This window comes from Raphanus sativus, chromosome 6, assembly GCF_000801105.2.
Source record: "Raphanus sativus cultivar WK10039 chromosome 6, ASM80110v3, whole genome shotgun sequence".
NCBI lineage: Eukaryota > Viridiplantae > Streptophyta > Magnoliopsida > Brassicales > Brassicaceae > Raphanus > Raphanus sativus.
Window position 1 is genome coordinate 45,746,576 of NC_079516.1, and position 17,513 is coordinate 45,764,088.

General features: G+C 36.2%; 2 protein-coding genes across 2 annotated transcripts; one reads left to right on the forward strand and one right to left on the reverse strand.

Annotated features, from left to right (window-relative positions):
* Positions 1–585: 585 nt before the first annotated feature.
* LOC108813280 (uncharacterized) lies at positions 586–8,827 on the reverse strand. The gene is made up of 38 exons (XM_018585798.2): positions 8,563–8,827; positions 8,203–8,331; positions 7,958–8,065; positions 7,341–7,457; positions 7,094–7,244; positions 6,755–7,002; positions 6,500–6,664; positions 6,343–6,416; positions 6,143–6,260; positions 5,962–6,045; positions 5,776–5,871; positions 5,572–5,673; positions 5,406–5,474; positions 5,210–5,305; positions 5,016–5,123; positions 4,815–4,928; positions 4,597–4,680; positions 4,383–4,511; positions 4,103–4,301; positions 3,871–4,014; positions 3,745–3,788; positions 3,578–3,661; positions 3,428–3,496; positions 3,264–3,340; positions 3,105–3,174; positions 2,830–2,979; positions 2,651–2,716; positions 2,397–2,541; positions 2,218–2,282; positions 2,081–2,146; positions 1,847–1,940; positions 1,701–1,737; positions 1,553–1,610; positions 1,317–1,427; positions 1,151–1,218; positions 1,005–1,071; positions 858–926; positions 586–768 (listed from the first exon to the last, which is right to left on the reverse strand). Exons 1-38 carry the CDS (start codon positions 8,596–8,598, stop codon positions 679–681), a joined length of 3,801 nt encoding a protein of 1,266 aa, XP_018441300.1. The 5' UTR covers positions 8,599–8,827; the 3' UTR covers positions 586–678.
* A 5,533-nt stretch (positions 8,828–14,360) lies between these two features.
* On the forward strand, positions 14,361–16,856 carry LOC108812666 (ruBisCO large subunit-binding protein subunit alpha, chloroplastic). Its single transcript, XM_018584991.2, has 5 exons — positions 14,361–14,519; positions 14,740–14,920; positions 15,002–15,123; positions 15,193–16,305; positions 16,389–16,856. The coding sequence occupies exons 1-5, from the start codon at positions 14,466–14,468 to the stop codon at positions 16,674–16,676; spliced, it is 1,758 nt and encodes a 585-aa protein (XP_018440493.1). The 5' UTR covers positions 14,361–14,465; the 3' UTR covers positions 16,677–16,856.
* Positions 16,857–17,513: the final 657 nt, after the last annotated feature.

Genomic DNA, 17,513 nt, shown 5'->3' on the forward strand with positions numbered 1-17,513 from the left:
GATCATGAAATTCATGTACTAAGACAATAGACGCTTAAGCCAAAACCGTCTGAATTTTTCATAGGAATCTAATCTTCTGTTTTATTTGGGTCTTTGATTCTTAGACAACTTTAAGTTTGAGTGACAGAACAGCCATTGATGTCAAAAAAAAAAAAAAAAAAAAACTGTATAACTTGCGGTGTTTTGTCCCAATGATCTTTAAAGAACCAAAAAATTATATTGAAAGTTTAAAATGACATTTTGTTGAAACAAAAAATAAACTTAAAGTGACAAAAGGGAGTATTGAACATGGATTAGCTCCGTAAACATAAAATGCATTGACATCTTACCCTTAAAATGTTTGAAGTTTTGTGGCAAATTAGTTCCACAAAGACGAGATTAGTTTTTCTTCTTCTCCCCTAATTCATTTGGGGTCTGAGTTTTTTTGTTTTGCTTCGTTCACATTCCTAGCTAAACCTAGATTTTTCATTCATCAGTTTTCTTTTAATACCGTTTTTATCTTCCTGCAGATTCTCCACATCCTAATGTGATTCTCTTATTAAAAAATTTCTGCTACGCACTGAACTTAGCTTTTCTATGTGGCTATGGGTGAAACAAATCTTTAACCATTTACAAATAGAAGATGTATCCAAAACAAAACCTTTGTAAATAAAGAATCAAAAACCCCTAATTGAGCCTCTACGGCAGCGATGAAACCGAAGGTTGAGGATCTTGCTTATTATCCCCTTCTACATGTCTTGGAGCTGGGCCAAACATGCTCAAGAACACCTTCATAGTCCCAAATCATCTCTCATGTCAGAACAATCATAACAAAACCATTTAACATTGAAAGAGTGTTTTGCATGATCATGACTTACCGGTAAGAATACAAGGCCGTGCAAGAAACCGAGGAGGACTAGTGCCAAATACATCTTGAAGTAGTAGACCTGTAAGAAAATATGAAAATGGTTAAAACGAGGAAACAAAAGGACTTCAAGAAATCTATCACAAGAAGCACATCATACCACAAACACTTCCGACTTTGAGAAGCCAAGCACAATCACTCCAACTAGCTTTGTCAATGTAATTCCACTGCAAAACAGTATCCAGAACATATGTTTACTAATTTTAAGCTAATGAGTCAAGAGTTGAAGAGAGACGACGAATATACCTGAAAACTGAAGCTCCCATCCCACCAAGCGCCTCTTTCATCCTTTGGTTCCTGTTCCCAGAGCTTGTCTGAGCGTTTAGAAAAGTCTTGTCAGGATTTTCTTAAAAAAAAGAAAAATATCATGTTGTGAATACTGATAACTACAGACAAGAAGGGGGAAGCTGACCGAGAAAGCATGTGTTATGTGTACACAGAACTCAACCGCTATGCCCACTGACATGATTAGATTTACAACAGATAGTGCGTTTAGCTGGATATGAAAGACTGCCATTACTCCCTGTGCACGTTTCAAATCAAAAGGGCTCATAAGAATATAAAAACATCAGTAACCTCATTTGAGTATATATGAAAATCAGTGTTATGGATTTTATTCGTAAATTGAAAATTAGAGTATTGACTTACCAGGAGATCAATGATGAGCATTGCAATCACCAGCAGGATAATAGCAGAGCTCCAAAAACTGAGTTAGAAAGCAGACACAAGTTTTCAATCATATTTAGACTTGTAAGTGAACTGCATTGGAAATGAGCTTAAATAGTGTGATACCTACCTGCATGTGATGATTAAACACACCGCAAAGACGGCAGCTGTAACATGAAAACAACATTCAATATGTGAACTCAAAATGTAAAGATCAATACTTAAAAACTAGAAACTCAAACTAAAGATCTCTAGGACTGGAAGAGAGTTACAAACCGATGGCAATGGAGAGGTTGATTAATGCAGTTTTCCATATGTCGAGATATTGCTCAAAGAACATATAGAACACTGAGTATGGATATATCTCCATCTGAAAGAGAAATCATTCACAAGTTAGCCATCACTAAGAAGAAACTATGGCAGAGACCATGGTGATGATGAATCATTAGGGAAAATGAAAGGACGATACCAAGAAGCTGAACATGAATCAATCAGAGTATATTATTGTACCTTTAAAGAACGAGAAACTTTGGAACTAAACTCTTGAGCAGCTCTCATTGAATTAACAAAGTCAGCCTGAAAGAACAAAACTTATATCAGACGTGGGCTACATACATACTTTGAGATGAGATAAGAAAAGAAAATACCTGCTTGTTAAGAGGTGTGTGATAAGTGCGGAACGATGAAGCTTGGATGATACCATTTTTATATCCTGCATTATAGAAAAAAAAAGAGAGCATAAATATCACACATTTCGTTATCGATACAATGACATAATCCATAAGATTAAGAAAAAAATAAAGAGGGGGACAGCGTGAAAACTGACCTTGCAAATCAACACTAGTAGAATAAGCACCATGGCCACCTTTAGCACAATCAGCAGAAGGAAGTGCGCTAAGGAACCAAGGAAGCTTCTCTCTGAATTGGACTGTGGATGGGCGGTCACTACTTAAATCTGCATGACGAAAGCACTGCACAACCACCACACATGAAATAGATAAATTACAGAAGTTGCAAAAGAGTAAATGAACACATAGCACGGACAATGGTAATTAGACCATCATAATGAATAAAAATTACCGTTGTGCAGTCTTTGCAAACTTCACTTAGGCCACAGCTCCCTTGATCAGCAGGGCAACAAGGAGGCTACAAATGCAACACAATTAGTACAAAGGGAATTAGCCATCAGTAAGTCATCAATTGCTCTAACACATTTTTTATCATAATGATGTTTTGTAACACCAAAACTGAACTCTTACCTGGTCATCAGGGGGACAAAAGGTACCGTTTGTAAACTTCCGGCAGCAGCCAAATGCCTCGGGAGATAACCACACAAGAAAGTCATCGACCCATGAAGCAGCTGGCTTAGCTATGTAGCTTAGTTCTGGGGTCAAAGAAGCCTTTGCAATCTACGGATACAAGAATCAGCTTTAGAACCATTTTAAAATGGGATTATGAAAGACATACTGTGAATGTGCAAGAAAACAAAAGAGGATGAATTAAAAAGAATAAATGATGCAGATGAGATATGTACCTCGTTCATAAGAGAATTAGAATCACACTTGTTAATGGAACAAAGTTGATTTGTCTGGCTTGATTCCGAGCTGAGAACATAAAAGGAAAATTGAGATTTTTAATAACACATGTTGGACTAAAACTCTTACATCTAAGAAAACACAAAAAGTGATATTACCTGTAGTTATAATTCTTCAGAACAAAGTAAAGAGGTGGACCTATTCGAAGATATGTTTCAATATTATTGAAGTAATCCTAAATGAAAAGAAAAAAGAGAGAGGAACTTGTTAGAGATATTCTAGATTGGGTACGTTTTATGATTTGGTAACATCAATGCAAAACCTGAAGATACGAGTCCTGAGGAAGAACAATCTGTTGCTCCAAACCAGGCTCAATCCGAGTGGACAATGCCTACATGGTCACAACACACAATATATTATAAATGATAATTTCAACGGCTAATGAAAAAAAAAATATAGGTCAGAAACTCACGATTCCAGCCATAGCTAAGCCAAAGAAGAAGGCAATAACCACTATTTTAACTGCCCAATGGCTGAGAATGGGTGCATGGACTTCCTGAATGTGTTAGAATCAAGTTATCACTATTTATGTAGGACACAAACCATCTCCTAAGGTATATAAGTTGACTTATGAAATACCTTCATATATCGAGTCAAAGGTCCAGGTTTTTTCTGACCTACCCCTGAAGTATGATACAAAGACAACTCCAATGAGAATTTGATTTCACACAAGTCTAGAATGAATCCTAAGAGTGATTTTATTACCTTTGTTATCACCATCTGATGATTGTGGTCTCTTAATACATGGGAAGCAATCAACTCGCTTATCCTCAGTCCTTCGGAAGTCAAATACTATCAAGGCAACAAAAGCAGTAATCTGGAGAATGAAGTCCAAAAGGACAGCCAATGCTGCAAACATGAAGCATAGAATCGTTAAAAAGGAACAGACACAAGGAAGAACATGAAAGCATTCACGTGCTGAAAAGTTTTTACTGACCAGCAAACAAGGAGAACACTCGAACAGCTGGCATCTTAATATAAGCACCAACAGCAAAAGCTAGAATCTCGGCTAGACTCGCAAGAGTAATCGATGGTCCAACTTCCATAAGGGCATTGCTTACTCGTCTCTCCAGAGGCAGCTCTTGCTCTTGCCTCTTAACGGAGTGAACCAGTATGCACATATTATCAACACCGACCTGTAAGGTTTAGATATTAAGAACAATATGGGCCACAACATCAGGCTATAGATATTTTAGCAGAACCAGACACAAACTTACAGCCAAAACAAGAAAAGGTATAACTTCCATTATGATTAGAGTCGATTTCATTCCAATGGCACTGAAAAATCCTACGGAGCCGAGGACAGACAGCATGACAAGAAGAACACCAGAAAGACCAAGGCAAACCTGTAATTAATAATGCATAAGTAAATATATTATTTTTGAAGTTTAAAAAGTAGCTTCACTACGAGGATCAGAATCATTATCATACCTTGGATGTAATATAAAAGGAATTCAAACGAGGTGTATCCCCAAGTGTCAGTGATATATATGCAAACATGACAAGATAACTTATCTGAACCAAAGAAACAGAACAAGTACAAGACGTATTAGAAACCAAACAGAGTAGGAACAGAAGACAAGATTCGAAGCAAAAAAAAGAAGAAGATAATATATGTATAGACTAGAGAACAAAACAAGGGAACTCACGGCTATAGTCATGATATCTGCTGTGCTTTCTCTTTTCAGCTCTTCTTCAATAGAACTTTCCGAAGAGAAAGCAAGAGTCAAACCTTTTGATTTAACCATTGGCAACAACTCATCCTGTCACAATAAACGTCAACAGAACAAATGATATAAAACATAGCATTTTAAGATATCAATTTGTTTTTGTATTCAAAGACTCCAAACCTTGGCGAGCTGGATGAATGCTTTCTCCCAAGCCACAGCTCTCTCAGTTTTGTTACCTTTGTTGTCAACAGCATTGTCCACAGGATAAGTCACAATGAAAGCAGAAGCCTGTCAATTAAAAAGGTATTAGATATTTCATGTAAAATTGAAATAAACTCTATGTGGTTACTCTTAACAAACTTGAAGACTATTACCTCACTATAACTGTTCCCTGAGAAACCTCCTAGTGCGACTGTTGGATCAAGGGGACCTTTAAATGCACTCAGACATGATTCTGACGAGGTGAAATGCTGAAGAGAAGTGTGGGTGAGCATATAACAAAATGGCTATAAATCGCAACTAAGACAGAGTTATTAAAATGGAATACTACATAGATTTATGAGGTATTACCTCAAAGCAATATTTAACATGATCGACGCCTCCAAACTCATCATAATTTTTTGGTATCATCTTGAAATACTGCCACAAGAAGAAAATAAATCCACAAGATACGTTAAGGACTAGTAAACCTAATCTCAAGTACTATTTAAAAAAAAAGGAAGGAAGGCTAACTAACCTGCAGAAGACTCTGTGTGGCACAGTCTTCTCCAAGTGGTTTCATGCAAATGTCTGTCAGAGAAACCATTGAACCTGAGTGATTTGCCCGGAGTCCATCAACCTAACATATTTAAAACAAACATTATTTTACATGAAACATTATGTTGGTGATCAGATGGAATTTAAAAATAAAAAACAGTGAGAAATGAGTAAGAAGAGATACCTTCTTCTGTATGTCAAAAAGTAACTTAATATTGTCATCAGTCAAAATTTCCGGGGCATTTTCGTGAGAAGATGTTGGAACTGTTGCTATTATTAGCTGCAGAATTTTCCATGCTTGATAACTTAGTTAAGGCCTTCAAAAAAAATTGTAACAGAGAGAAGAAAAGTTTGATAGAGGAAGTGAAACCTGTTCAATTCTGTAGAAAGGAGCAAGATGGGTGTCAAAGAATCGTTTCTCTTCAGCGGCTCTGCTCCCTGCACCTACCCATAGCTGCAACATACATACAGTAACATAAGAACGCTTACTAGAAAAGTTTTAAACAGGCTGCATATGCCTGAAAGAAGAAGAAAAAGGTTACAGTAGCTACCTTATCAGGCCGTGTCTCAACTTTGAATCGGATCAGACCCACACAAAGTAGAAGAACTACAAAGACTGACACACTCAAAACGAGAGCTGGGTGTCTTGCTACCCAGATCCCATACTTGCTGGAGAAGAAAAAAACAGATAACAAGACAAAAATGTCAGTTAACTCCTAATTTTGAAGCTAAAGCTACACAGAGTATGAACCTGTAAAATCTGGCCAAGTATCCTTGTACTGTTGACAGCTGAGACCAATTTCTCTGTGGTGTGTTTTGTAGCATCTAAGAGAAACATAAAATAAAGCAATGAGAAACTTCAACTGTAATAGTGCTGCTGCAAAGGCTAAGCACAAAATTAAGTAAACCTGTGCTTGAATAGTGTCTGGTTTGACAGAACTTTGTTCTCCTTTGGGCTCTGAGGACGGTGAGCTCTTTTTCTTACTCTTTGCTCGGTGAATCAAACCTCCTCCAAGAAACAACGAAACCAAGACAATATACAAAATGGCTAGCACGAAATCAACACATTTAACCTGCATTATTATAAAAAAAAAACAACAACCAGGAAACATGTTATTCATTAAGCATTAGCAAAAAAATAAACAAAATCTACAGTCAATTACCTCAAGCGATCCAATCTTGATTGAGCAAGAACGTTTTATCGGAGTAGGAGGTGCTGATGTACTGGAACAAGCAGCTGCAGAAGGGCAATCACCACAAGAGCATCCAAGAGTATCGTCATGGCATGAATAAGAAGACACATTCATAGGCTTCATTCCAGATGACACTGGTGGGCTCGGCAAAAACTTGATCCCATAGGGCGAGCCTGGCACATTAACATCAGCTTTCTGGCCGATAAATGCAAACCACTCTGAATGACAGAACAGGACATACGTGAGTTATGTTCCTAGACGCAACAATGATTATGAAGTAGTTAAGAAAAGGAAAAGCTTAGCCTCTACCCTTAAAGTTCGTTGCACCTCCACCGAGAAAATCTAAAGCTAGGCTATTCGAGCTACCGAACTTCACATTCTTGCAAGATTCATACATCCCTTCTCCGAAAGCATCGGTTATGTAGTACTGAATCGCATCCACAGTCGAGTTACTCTTGATCTGCCACCAAAACACAGCAGCACTTTGGACATAAGCTACTTGATGTTTGAAGCAATCAGAATCTTTTTTAAAAAAAATGTGTGTTTATATGAGTACCTTTGCGGTGGAAGTGACGTTGATAAATAGACTTTGATCAGGAGAGCAAGTAAGTTCACAAAAAAGATTCAGAAAGTTCCTCAAGCATGCTGGGCAGCCTACAACAAAGGGAATAGCCTGACACACACACACAAAAAACGACAGTCATTTTTCACATAAAAAATATATTTATAATTAAGATAAAAGGGTTTAAACACGAAGATATAACCCATAGTCATCACATTAATAACTCACAAAGTCACAACCACAACCACTTGAACAATAAAACATTTTTTTTTCAAATAAACATTCCTAGTAATATGTGTTGTAGTCCTTATCAACAGAAATGAGAGAGGTTTAGAAAATTAATACTGTACTTACTGAACTATAGCTATGAAATATTTAACTATTGTCATCACATTAATAACTGTACTAAAAGTCACAACCACTTTAACAATAAAACATTTTTTTTCAAATAAACATTCCTAGTAATTGTAGTCCTTGTCAACAGCATCAAAGAGGTTTAGAAAATTAATAGTACTTACTGAACTATAGCTATCACATTAAAAGCTTTTGGGTGAAAGTTAAAACATCAATATCAAAAGTAAATAGGTTTGTTGTTGAGATGTTGTTTTTACCTGTTGTACTTGTGAACGTAGCGTGTCGAATTGAGTCTCAGTACAACAAACGTTGCCTGTGATGGTTGGGCACAAGCTCTGTATCTTTGATGAGAACAAATCATCGGGCTGTGAAACATTTTTATGAAACCAAACAACATCATTAATTACTGTACAAACAAAAAAAATCATTTGGAATTTGCTCTGTCAAAAAAAAAAATATCAAAATTAAATCAGCAAGAAGCAATAAATGAAAGGTCGCGCACCTTCACAGCAGGAACGTTAAAAGGGCAATTAAGTACTTTCCCGTCGGTCCGTGCTCCACAGATATCATACATAGCACAATATCCTGCTGATTTTCTTGCTTCTACTCCATACAGAATATTACACAGAATCTGCATCGGTAAATTCAAACCAAAAAAACAACAAAAAAACAATTCAGATAATTAAAACATTTTGTGTACTTCGAAAAAAAGAAGAAAAAAAACAATTCAGAGAAAATGAAAGAAATAAAATTAGGATAAACAAATGTAGCTAATGCATTGAATTACAATCTCGTAATAGAAACAAATCAACCATTAGAGTAGAGAAGCATATGAATCGAAAGACAGAGAGGGAGGACTTACCAGGAGGAGAAGGATAAGAGATGGAACAATCTTCATGGTTTCCTTTCTCCGATTTTGATTTTCTTTGACAGAGAAATCGAGAGCGAAGGAAGAAGTTTGGTGAGGATCCTCAAGATATCATGAGAAGGAATGAAACAAGCGTGGAAGGAATATAACTGAGAGAAAGGGGGTGAGAGGTGTGAATGATCTGTTCCAGATTTCAAGGGAGAGAGAGAGAGTCAAACGACGAAGAGGTTTTATAGTTGTGTTGTTATGTTTTTGAGACATGTGTGCTAGCGTGTTTTATATATAGAGTGTTTTATACTAATACAGTCTGTGTTTAGCTTCCGTTTCCTCTGTGACCAAAAAAAAAAAAACTTCCGTTTCCAGTCCCTATTTTCTATATGAAAAGATTGCAAAAAATAACTGATTGCTAATTAAAAATACAAACAATTTTTTAAAATGTTTAAATTTAATCTCAGCATATTTGATAATAAGGAATTGTCATAATTCTATAAGATAGTAAGGAGTTAATCTGATCCTGTTTTGATAATAAAAGGACCGCAACAAAAATACAAAGAAAAATATATCTGATAGTTGATGAAAATTACAAACGCTAATTATTTTTTATATTTAATGTAAGCATATATTTTTAATAATTTAAATTTTCACAAAATATGCTGATAATCTTGAAACTCTGAAAATCCCGAGAGTTCTATGTGTTGGCTAACATGATTAGAAAATAAATTATTTATAAGTATAGGTGACAATGATTATAGTTATCAACCTTCTGTGTTTAAATTTGAAATGTGAAATGTGAAGCATTGCAAGCAAACATTTGTTGGTATGTATCACTGAACCACTAATTAGAACTGATTTTTTTCTCTGAGAGTGGGGATAATGATGAGAGTGTGTGATCACATGGAAACCGAAAGGGAATGCGTTTAAAAAAGACAAAATTCCTCTGTGTGGGCCAAAGTCCCATTTGCTTTTCGAGCTACTTCCGTTTCACACACTTAGCAAAGTAATTTTAGTAAAAACAAAAAAAATACAGAAGAAAGTATCGATTGCTTCCAGAACAGATTTTAGCGCAATACTTGGGAGTCGGGAGGAGAAGGACTAAGAGCATCTCTAATAGTTTTCTATTTATTTTTACAGTGTAAATTATAGAGGAATAAATAGAGAACCATTAGAGATGCTTTTAGCGGGTTTTTCAAACAAAAATAAAAGTAAATTTAAAAATAAATTGAATACATTTATGTGTTCAAAATTAAGGTATTATACGTATAAAAGTACAGAAAATTGTGTCTTACATATTTTCAACTTTTTCCGATTTTCCAATAAATTGCTAGACCGTATCACGTGTAATGTCTAGCGAGTTTCCGAACAAATATCTCTAGTAAAGCGTTAAAATTGATGACCAAAAGAGTGACAATCCTCTTTAATACCTCTATATGCAAGAATGATCCATGCGAGTGTGTGACTATGACTATATCACCTAGCTTTTATTATTTATTTGTTTACTTTTGTAGTTTGTATTTAGAGAGTTTCAGGTATAAAACAGGTAAATTAAAAAGTTTGGTTTATGTATCAAACAAAAACAAACGGATATGTATTAAACTAAAAAGTTTGGTTGCGGCTTTTGTTCTTATGCTTTCTATCTATATCATTCCGGTGTGGGTTTTAGCTGCATGTTGTTTAGGATTTTGTTTCTGGGGATGTCTTATTATTCGCCAGATTGTGTAAAAACATGTGTTTTTTTTTGAATGAAATTTTATCAGACGGAAAAAAAAAGTATTGTATAACTCAACTTTCGGAAATTGAAATCCGCCTAAAACACCAACCCATCGATTCTGGGAAATAAGATAGTATGAGTGGATTTGCATATGTGGCATGTGAACTTCTTTGCTATCTTCCATCGTCGCTATCACACATCATACACGATTTGACTATCTTATAATATCCACATATTTTGACACAACCACCATAAGACAATATTAAGTAGCTGATCTGATAAATTACAGTATATGTGTGACTTCATTTCCAATTACATAAAGTATATGAAATCCCCGATTTCTAGGGATTATTTCTTTATTATCCATTTAACTATACATACACATATTTATATTATTATTCATGTTTAATTTAAGGGCAAAAGTAATACTAAGGTTTTGTGGTAGTAACTCTAATTTCTCCTCTGATTTGGCGAGAAATGGTTAGAATTTGCATCGAAGTCGGATAATCACAGATTCAGTGATTCACAGGGAACTCATACATCCATGTCTCTTTCCAACACAATCCCTTAATATTTGGTTCACTTTTTTGCTGATAAATTAAGTTTATTTAATTTTCATTAATGACATACAAAAAACTTCTATGATATATTTTCATATATAATTAATAAAGATAACTAAAATAATAAATAACATAATTAATTAATTTGACCAACTATTTTATAAATTATAAATTAAATTTAAGTAAGTATACTCAAATTTATAAATGGACTATTATAAAAATAAATATTTAAATAATATTAAATATCTAAAATTTTATAAATAAATATTTGAAAGTTTTGATACTAAAATTGTAGTGATAAATTTTAACTTGATAAAAATATATTATTAAAATTATTAAATAATCATATTATTTTAATTATGGTTGGTTGAGCAATGTTATTATTTACAATAATAGTTTTTCAAATTATTATATTAAGCATATAAAGTATTTAAAAAATAAGTATAATTTATCCAAAAAGAACTAAAAATGATAAGAAATTATAATTTTAGATTAGAAGTTAGTAATACTAATTTCAAATAAAAATAAATAAATTACCCATGACTACGGATGTATTGTAATCTCGTCTAATACCAAGTATATTGAGCCAAACAGACACATAGTTATTTCTTTGTTTGTTTTATAATAATGATCCCTGACAAATAAAATATAAAATGTATAAAACTGAATTCTTGAAAAACTATGAAAAAGCCTATAGTATGGCGGCTTGATGGTCAACCGTATAACGGTATATGTCATACACTAGGTTCGGACGTCGAAGTAGAATAATAGTCGTGACGAGTCTGGTGACCATAAGGCAAAAAGAAAGAGAGACCTATAGTATTAAATACTTGCTATATACTTGTTACGTTTGAAACATATATAGACAGGTGTTTGGTGGAGCCTGGAGAGGTGTTTAAGGGGTTGTTGTAGTGTGGCTAATGATGAGAGTGTGATCACATGCGATCGAAAAGGAATGGATTTATAACAAAGTCTCTTTTATATGTGGATTTCAGATTCAAATCTTATGGTATATAAAAGTAATTCACGGCAGACTTGCATGTTTAAGAAATAGTGATTAGTGATATAAGCAATAGAAGCCCTTCTTCTTCAAAAAAAAAAAGATTAAGCAATAGTAGTGTGGTGTTTGTGGTGATTGGTTGGGGCTGTAACTTTAAATATTTTGTTTTAGAAAATAGGTCGTGATTTTTTTTATTTGATTTTAATTTGTTTTGCTGTAAAATTATTTTCAAAGCACATAATAAAAACGGTATAAAACTTGATTTTGAAAGCTAATATATTTTTCTTTTTAACTTTTTTGCTATAATTTTATTTTTTAAAAGTAAATCATGACTACTTTATAAAAATGGTTTAGAAAAAAATGGTTATCCAAAATACTTACAGTCATTGCCAATCATTAAATTTCTTGATTACTAATATGAATCTAGTTTTACAAGATAACTAGAGCATTAATAATTGTAGATGTCAATATTAGTTCTCAATTTAATATACTATTATTACTATGATTTTTACTTGTTTATGTAAAATTTATTTAGCCAATAACAGTGTGATAATGATTCTCTTAAAATATAGGAAGATTCTCATTGGAGAGACCTTTTTCTCATTTCTCTTCCAACTTTACTTCCTTTTTCCATTATTTTAAAAATATTAATTGTGGTTTTAGTACAATTTTTTTTTTAATATCATATAAATGAAGGTTTAGATTTTACAAAGAAAAAATGATTTAAATTGTGTTATACCTTGGCAAAAAAACTAAAACACAAGGTAGCAACCCGAATGAAGAAAAGCTGGACGAGTTTCCACGTTCAGCGCATCCACTTAGCCATAAGTTTGAGGAATTGCTTCCTATCTCTTCTAGCAGTGATGGTGTTTCACATCTCCTTGTCAATGAATCTGAAAATTGTTTCAGTGGTTGGACAAGGTTGTTGTGCTAGACATTGTTTCTTTGTTTCCAAAGATGATATAAGATCGATTGAACCTCCAATCCTCAACAGAGAGGGAGCATCCCATGAGTTACCTTGTATCCAGGAGAGAAGTTCAGATCAATTAGTGAACATCGTAGCTGGCGGGTTGAGGTGTTGAGATGCAAAGGCACCAGACCCTAGTGTTGTAGTCGCAAGTCAAGAGCAGATGATCTCTAATTTTATCATAAGCACAGCCTTGCTCTAGTTGGCAATCTGTTCATGTTCGCAACCCACATATTGAAGCTTTTTCTCGAGATGGTTCCTTTAAAGCAGATAACATTAGCCGTAGCTTGTGTTGTTGCCGATGGTCTAAGGTCCTAAACTTTGGTTCCTAGTTGTAGTAGACCAGATATATAAGTCAGCATCCACACAGAAAATAGGGCAGGTGATGGATGTAAGATAAATATGAAGCTATGTTGCCTTGTCAGATCGTGGTGAAGCAATATACCACCCAAAATTGTTGCACGCATTAGCAACAGAGCTGTGAAGAGGAACCGAAGCTGACAGGGACCGAAGGGACCTGAAAAATTATCAGCTTGCCAAAAGGTGATCAAACCAAAAACTTACCATGTGACCATTACTAAGGATTGGCTTAATAATCCTTATTCTCAATTCTCTAAGTTTTAGCAGCTGTCTCTATACCTAAGAATTTGGTATATATAAATTACCAAGTGAATTGAAGTTCAATGAGTGAGTATCTGTAATACATATATCACATTTTTAAGGTTTTTCCGTCGGTAGAAATGTGTATTTTTAAATAAAATAGCTGGAGAATACATGGGTAGGTGTTCCTCAAGGCTTTTACTATAAGATGATGAGTCATCTCAGATGAATGCTAAACGGGATAGCTCCATGTGTTGGATTGGGTGTGAGTTCCTCTTTTTTCAATGTATATATTTTTCTAAAACATGGTGTGAGTTCTTCTTGTACATGGAAAATATGACCTTCAATCTGTTTTTGGAAAGAAAAAAGTGTTCTTTCCAAAAACTATCTGACAATAAGTCAAGATTCGAACAAACGAAAGTTCTCATTCAATAAGTATGTAAGGTTATATGACCACATGTCATTATGTCGACTGGAAAGGATCCTGGCTATTGTGTCAGTGGTCTCTAGTTTGAATGACTACTAGAACGAAATTACATGATGTGGTTTCAAATTTAGAAAGAATAAGATTTCGGTCCGAATCTATTGATAACTCAAAAAGAAAAAAGTTATATAAAAAGTTTTGTCCATGGTTTATTTTTTTTCTATGATTGCCTAACATATTTTCTATTAACCAGCATTTTTTTAATTTATTTTACATTTTTTTTTGAGCAAATTTATTTTACTCTTACATTTTCCCATAAATTCCGGGAAGAAAGTACTTACTCGAAATGTAAAAGAAAAAGAGGAGAGGACGTACGCGACAATTCGAAGTACTACATGTTATGCATTTTGGGCCATAAACAGTTAAAACAAAACAGGCCCTTTAGGTGAAGCCTTTTTTCTCAAATCAACGGTTCTCGTTACGAAATGAAAAAGAATCTTCTGGATCCTCTCTCTCTCTCTCACCTGCTCTCTATCTATCTAAACCCTAACCCAATCCCCTCACTTTCATTTTTAAGTGTCAAAACCATTTCCTTATCCACACGCCCAGAAACGTTCTCCTCCGGTCTGAAAAAAAAAATGGCGACTGCAAACGCTCTCACTTCCGCCTCTGTCCTCTGCTCCCCACGACAGGTAAAGAAGGGCTCTGTCTGAAACTTTTAACCATTACTTTATTCTGTCTGTATGCTTTATTGGTTTCTGGGTTGTTGAAAGTTGGTTACTTTCTCAGTTTCAGCTTCTTGAATTGCTTTATTGGTTTCTGGGTTGTTGAAAAAAAAAATGGTTACTTTGATTGTTAAGAGATTGAATCTGTGGCTTAACGGATAAATCGTATCTATGTGGGTGTGTGCAGGGAAAGCTGAGTGGTGGAAGTCAGCAGAAAGGTCAAAGAGTAAGCTACAGGAAAGCAAACAGACGTTTCAGCGTTAGAGCTAACGTCAAGGAGATTGCTTTCGACCAGAGCTCCAGAGCTGCTCTTCAAGCTGGTATCGACAAGCTTGCTGATGCTGTTGGTCTCACTCTTGGCCCTAGAGGTATTATTAATATTATTACTGGCTGTTCCATGTGTTGTTGTGATGTAATGTGTTGTGATGTGATGTGATGATGTTTTGAAGGGAGGAATGTTGTGTTGGATGAGTTTGGAAGTCCCAAGGTTGTGAACGATGGAGTCACCATTGCTAGGGCTATCGAGTTACCTGACGCCATGGAGAATGCTGGTGCTGCACTTATCCGTGAGGTTAGTGCTTTTATCTTTTATTGTTATTCCTCCTGACAATGTGATTGATTTGTTGTTGTTATGATAAAGGTTGCGAGTAAGACTAATGACTCCGCTGGTGATGGAACAACCACTGCCTCTGTCCTGGCTCGTGAAATCATCAAACACGGATTGTTGAGCGTCACTTCTGGCGCCAATCCCGTCTCCCTCAAGCGAGGAATCGACAAGACTGTTCAAGGTTTGATCGAAGAGCTCGAGAAGAGAGCTAGACCCGTCAAAGGCGGTAGCGACATCAGAGCCGTGGCTACAATCTCAGCTGGAAACGACGAGCTTGTGGGAGCGATGATCGCTGACGCCATCGACAAAGTTGGACCTGACGGTGTTCTGTCCATCGAGTCTTCGTCCTCTTTCGAGACCACCGTCGAAGTCGAAGAAGGGATGGAGATTGACAGAGGCTACATCTCGCCTCAGTTCGTTACAAACCCCGAGAAGCTGCTGGTTGAGTTCGAGAACGCGAGAGTGTTGATCACTGATCAGAAGATCACTGCCATCAAAGACATCATCCCAATCTTGGAGAAGACCACTCAGCTTCGTGCTCCGCTGCTGATCATCGCAGAGGATGTTACAGGGGAGGCCTTAGCAACTCTCGTTGTTAACAAACTCCGCGGTGTTCTCAACGTTGTTGCCGTGAAAGCTCCAGGGTTTGGAGAAAGGAGGAAAGCTATGCTTCAAGATATCGCAATCTTGACAGGAGCTGAGTACCAAGCCCTTGACATGGGCCTGCTGGTGGAAAACACAACCATAGATCAGTTGGGTATTGCACGTAAAGTGACCATAAGCAAAGACTCGACTACGCTGATCGCAGATGCGGCTTCCAAGGACGAGTTGCAAGCTCGTATCTCCCAGCTGAAGAAGGAACTGTTCGAGACTGACTCTGTGTACGACTCGGAGAAGCTCGCTGAGAGAATAGCCAAACTCTCTGGTGGTGTTGCCGTCATTAAAGTCGGAGCAGCGACTGAAACCGAGCTGGAGGACCGTAAGCTTCGTATCGAGGACGCGAAGAACGCTACCTTTGCTGCTATCGAGGAAGGGATAGTCCCCGGTGGTGGTGCGACTCTGGTGCATCTCTCCACTGTTATCCCTGCCATTAAGGAGACGTTTGAGGACGCTGATGAACGTCTTGGAGCTGATATAGTACAGAAGGTAAGAAGACACTCCTTAGTTTTTTAATATTCGGTTTAAAGTTCAGTCTCATGAGGGGGTTATGTGTGGTTTCAATGGGACAGGCATTGGTGGCACCAGCAGCACTTATTGCGCAGAACGCTGGGATTGAAGGAGAAGTTGTGGTGGAGAAGATTATGTTCAGTGAATGGGAGCTAGGGTACAACGCCATGACTGATACCTATGAGAATCTGTTGGAAGCTGGAGTGATTGATCCGGCTAAAGTGACCAGATGTGCGCTTCAGAACGCTGCTTCGGTTGCAGGGATGGTGCTGACCACTCAGGCTATCGTTGTTGATAAGCCTAAACCTAAGGCTGCTGCTGCTGCTGCACCTGAGGGCCTCATGGTGTAATGAAGTTGCACATGTCACATGTGTATCTCTTGTCCCCCATCTATCTATCTGCGATGTTTTTAAGTTATTTTCTTCTCTTGGGGAAATGACTCAATGAGTAGCTTTGTTTAAATGAGAAATAATTATCTTTTTTTGAGTAAGGATCGTTCTGATTGCATAATAAAAGTTTTGTATTAAGAATGCTGGAGATTGTGGAGATTGGCTCTCAACACTCTCCCTGCTTTGCATAGTCCATTCATCGACCCCCGATACGTATCCTTGTCCGAAACAACATCTCCAGAAATCATCTCGCTATGTAACTCAAACGCTTTCTCCACTAATCCTAATCGAGAGTGCCCGTTAATGATCAGATTATACAGATAAGTCTCCACCTTAAGCTTCTCATCATGCATCGTCGAAACAAACCATGCATCGTCGAAACAAACCTCTCTGCTTCTTCAACCTTGCCATAACTAGTGAACCCATCAATCAAAATCTTGTAAGCATCGAGATCAAGAACCACGCTTTTCTTCTCCATCAACTCAAGAACCAAATCCAACTCCTCAAAATCCCACCTATTGACTGGTGGAAAACACAACCATAGAGATGAAACATTCGCTTAGGACCCCCAAAATTTTTACAAAAATTAGTATGGAAAAAGGCCCCCGATTTGTAAAAAAAAAAATTTTTTGAAAATTTCTTACTAAATTGTTTAGGGTCTCCTCCATATCAGGAACGCCCCTGTATATTTGATGTCTTCATTTGCACCCTAATACATCATTTATGAAATTATATTGGCGTCTTAGACTAAAATATTTCATAAAAGTGTTCTGTTTTTTCGTCTTTTATAGATTATGA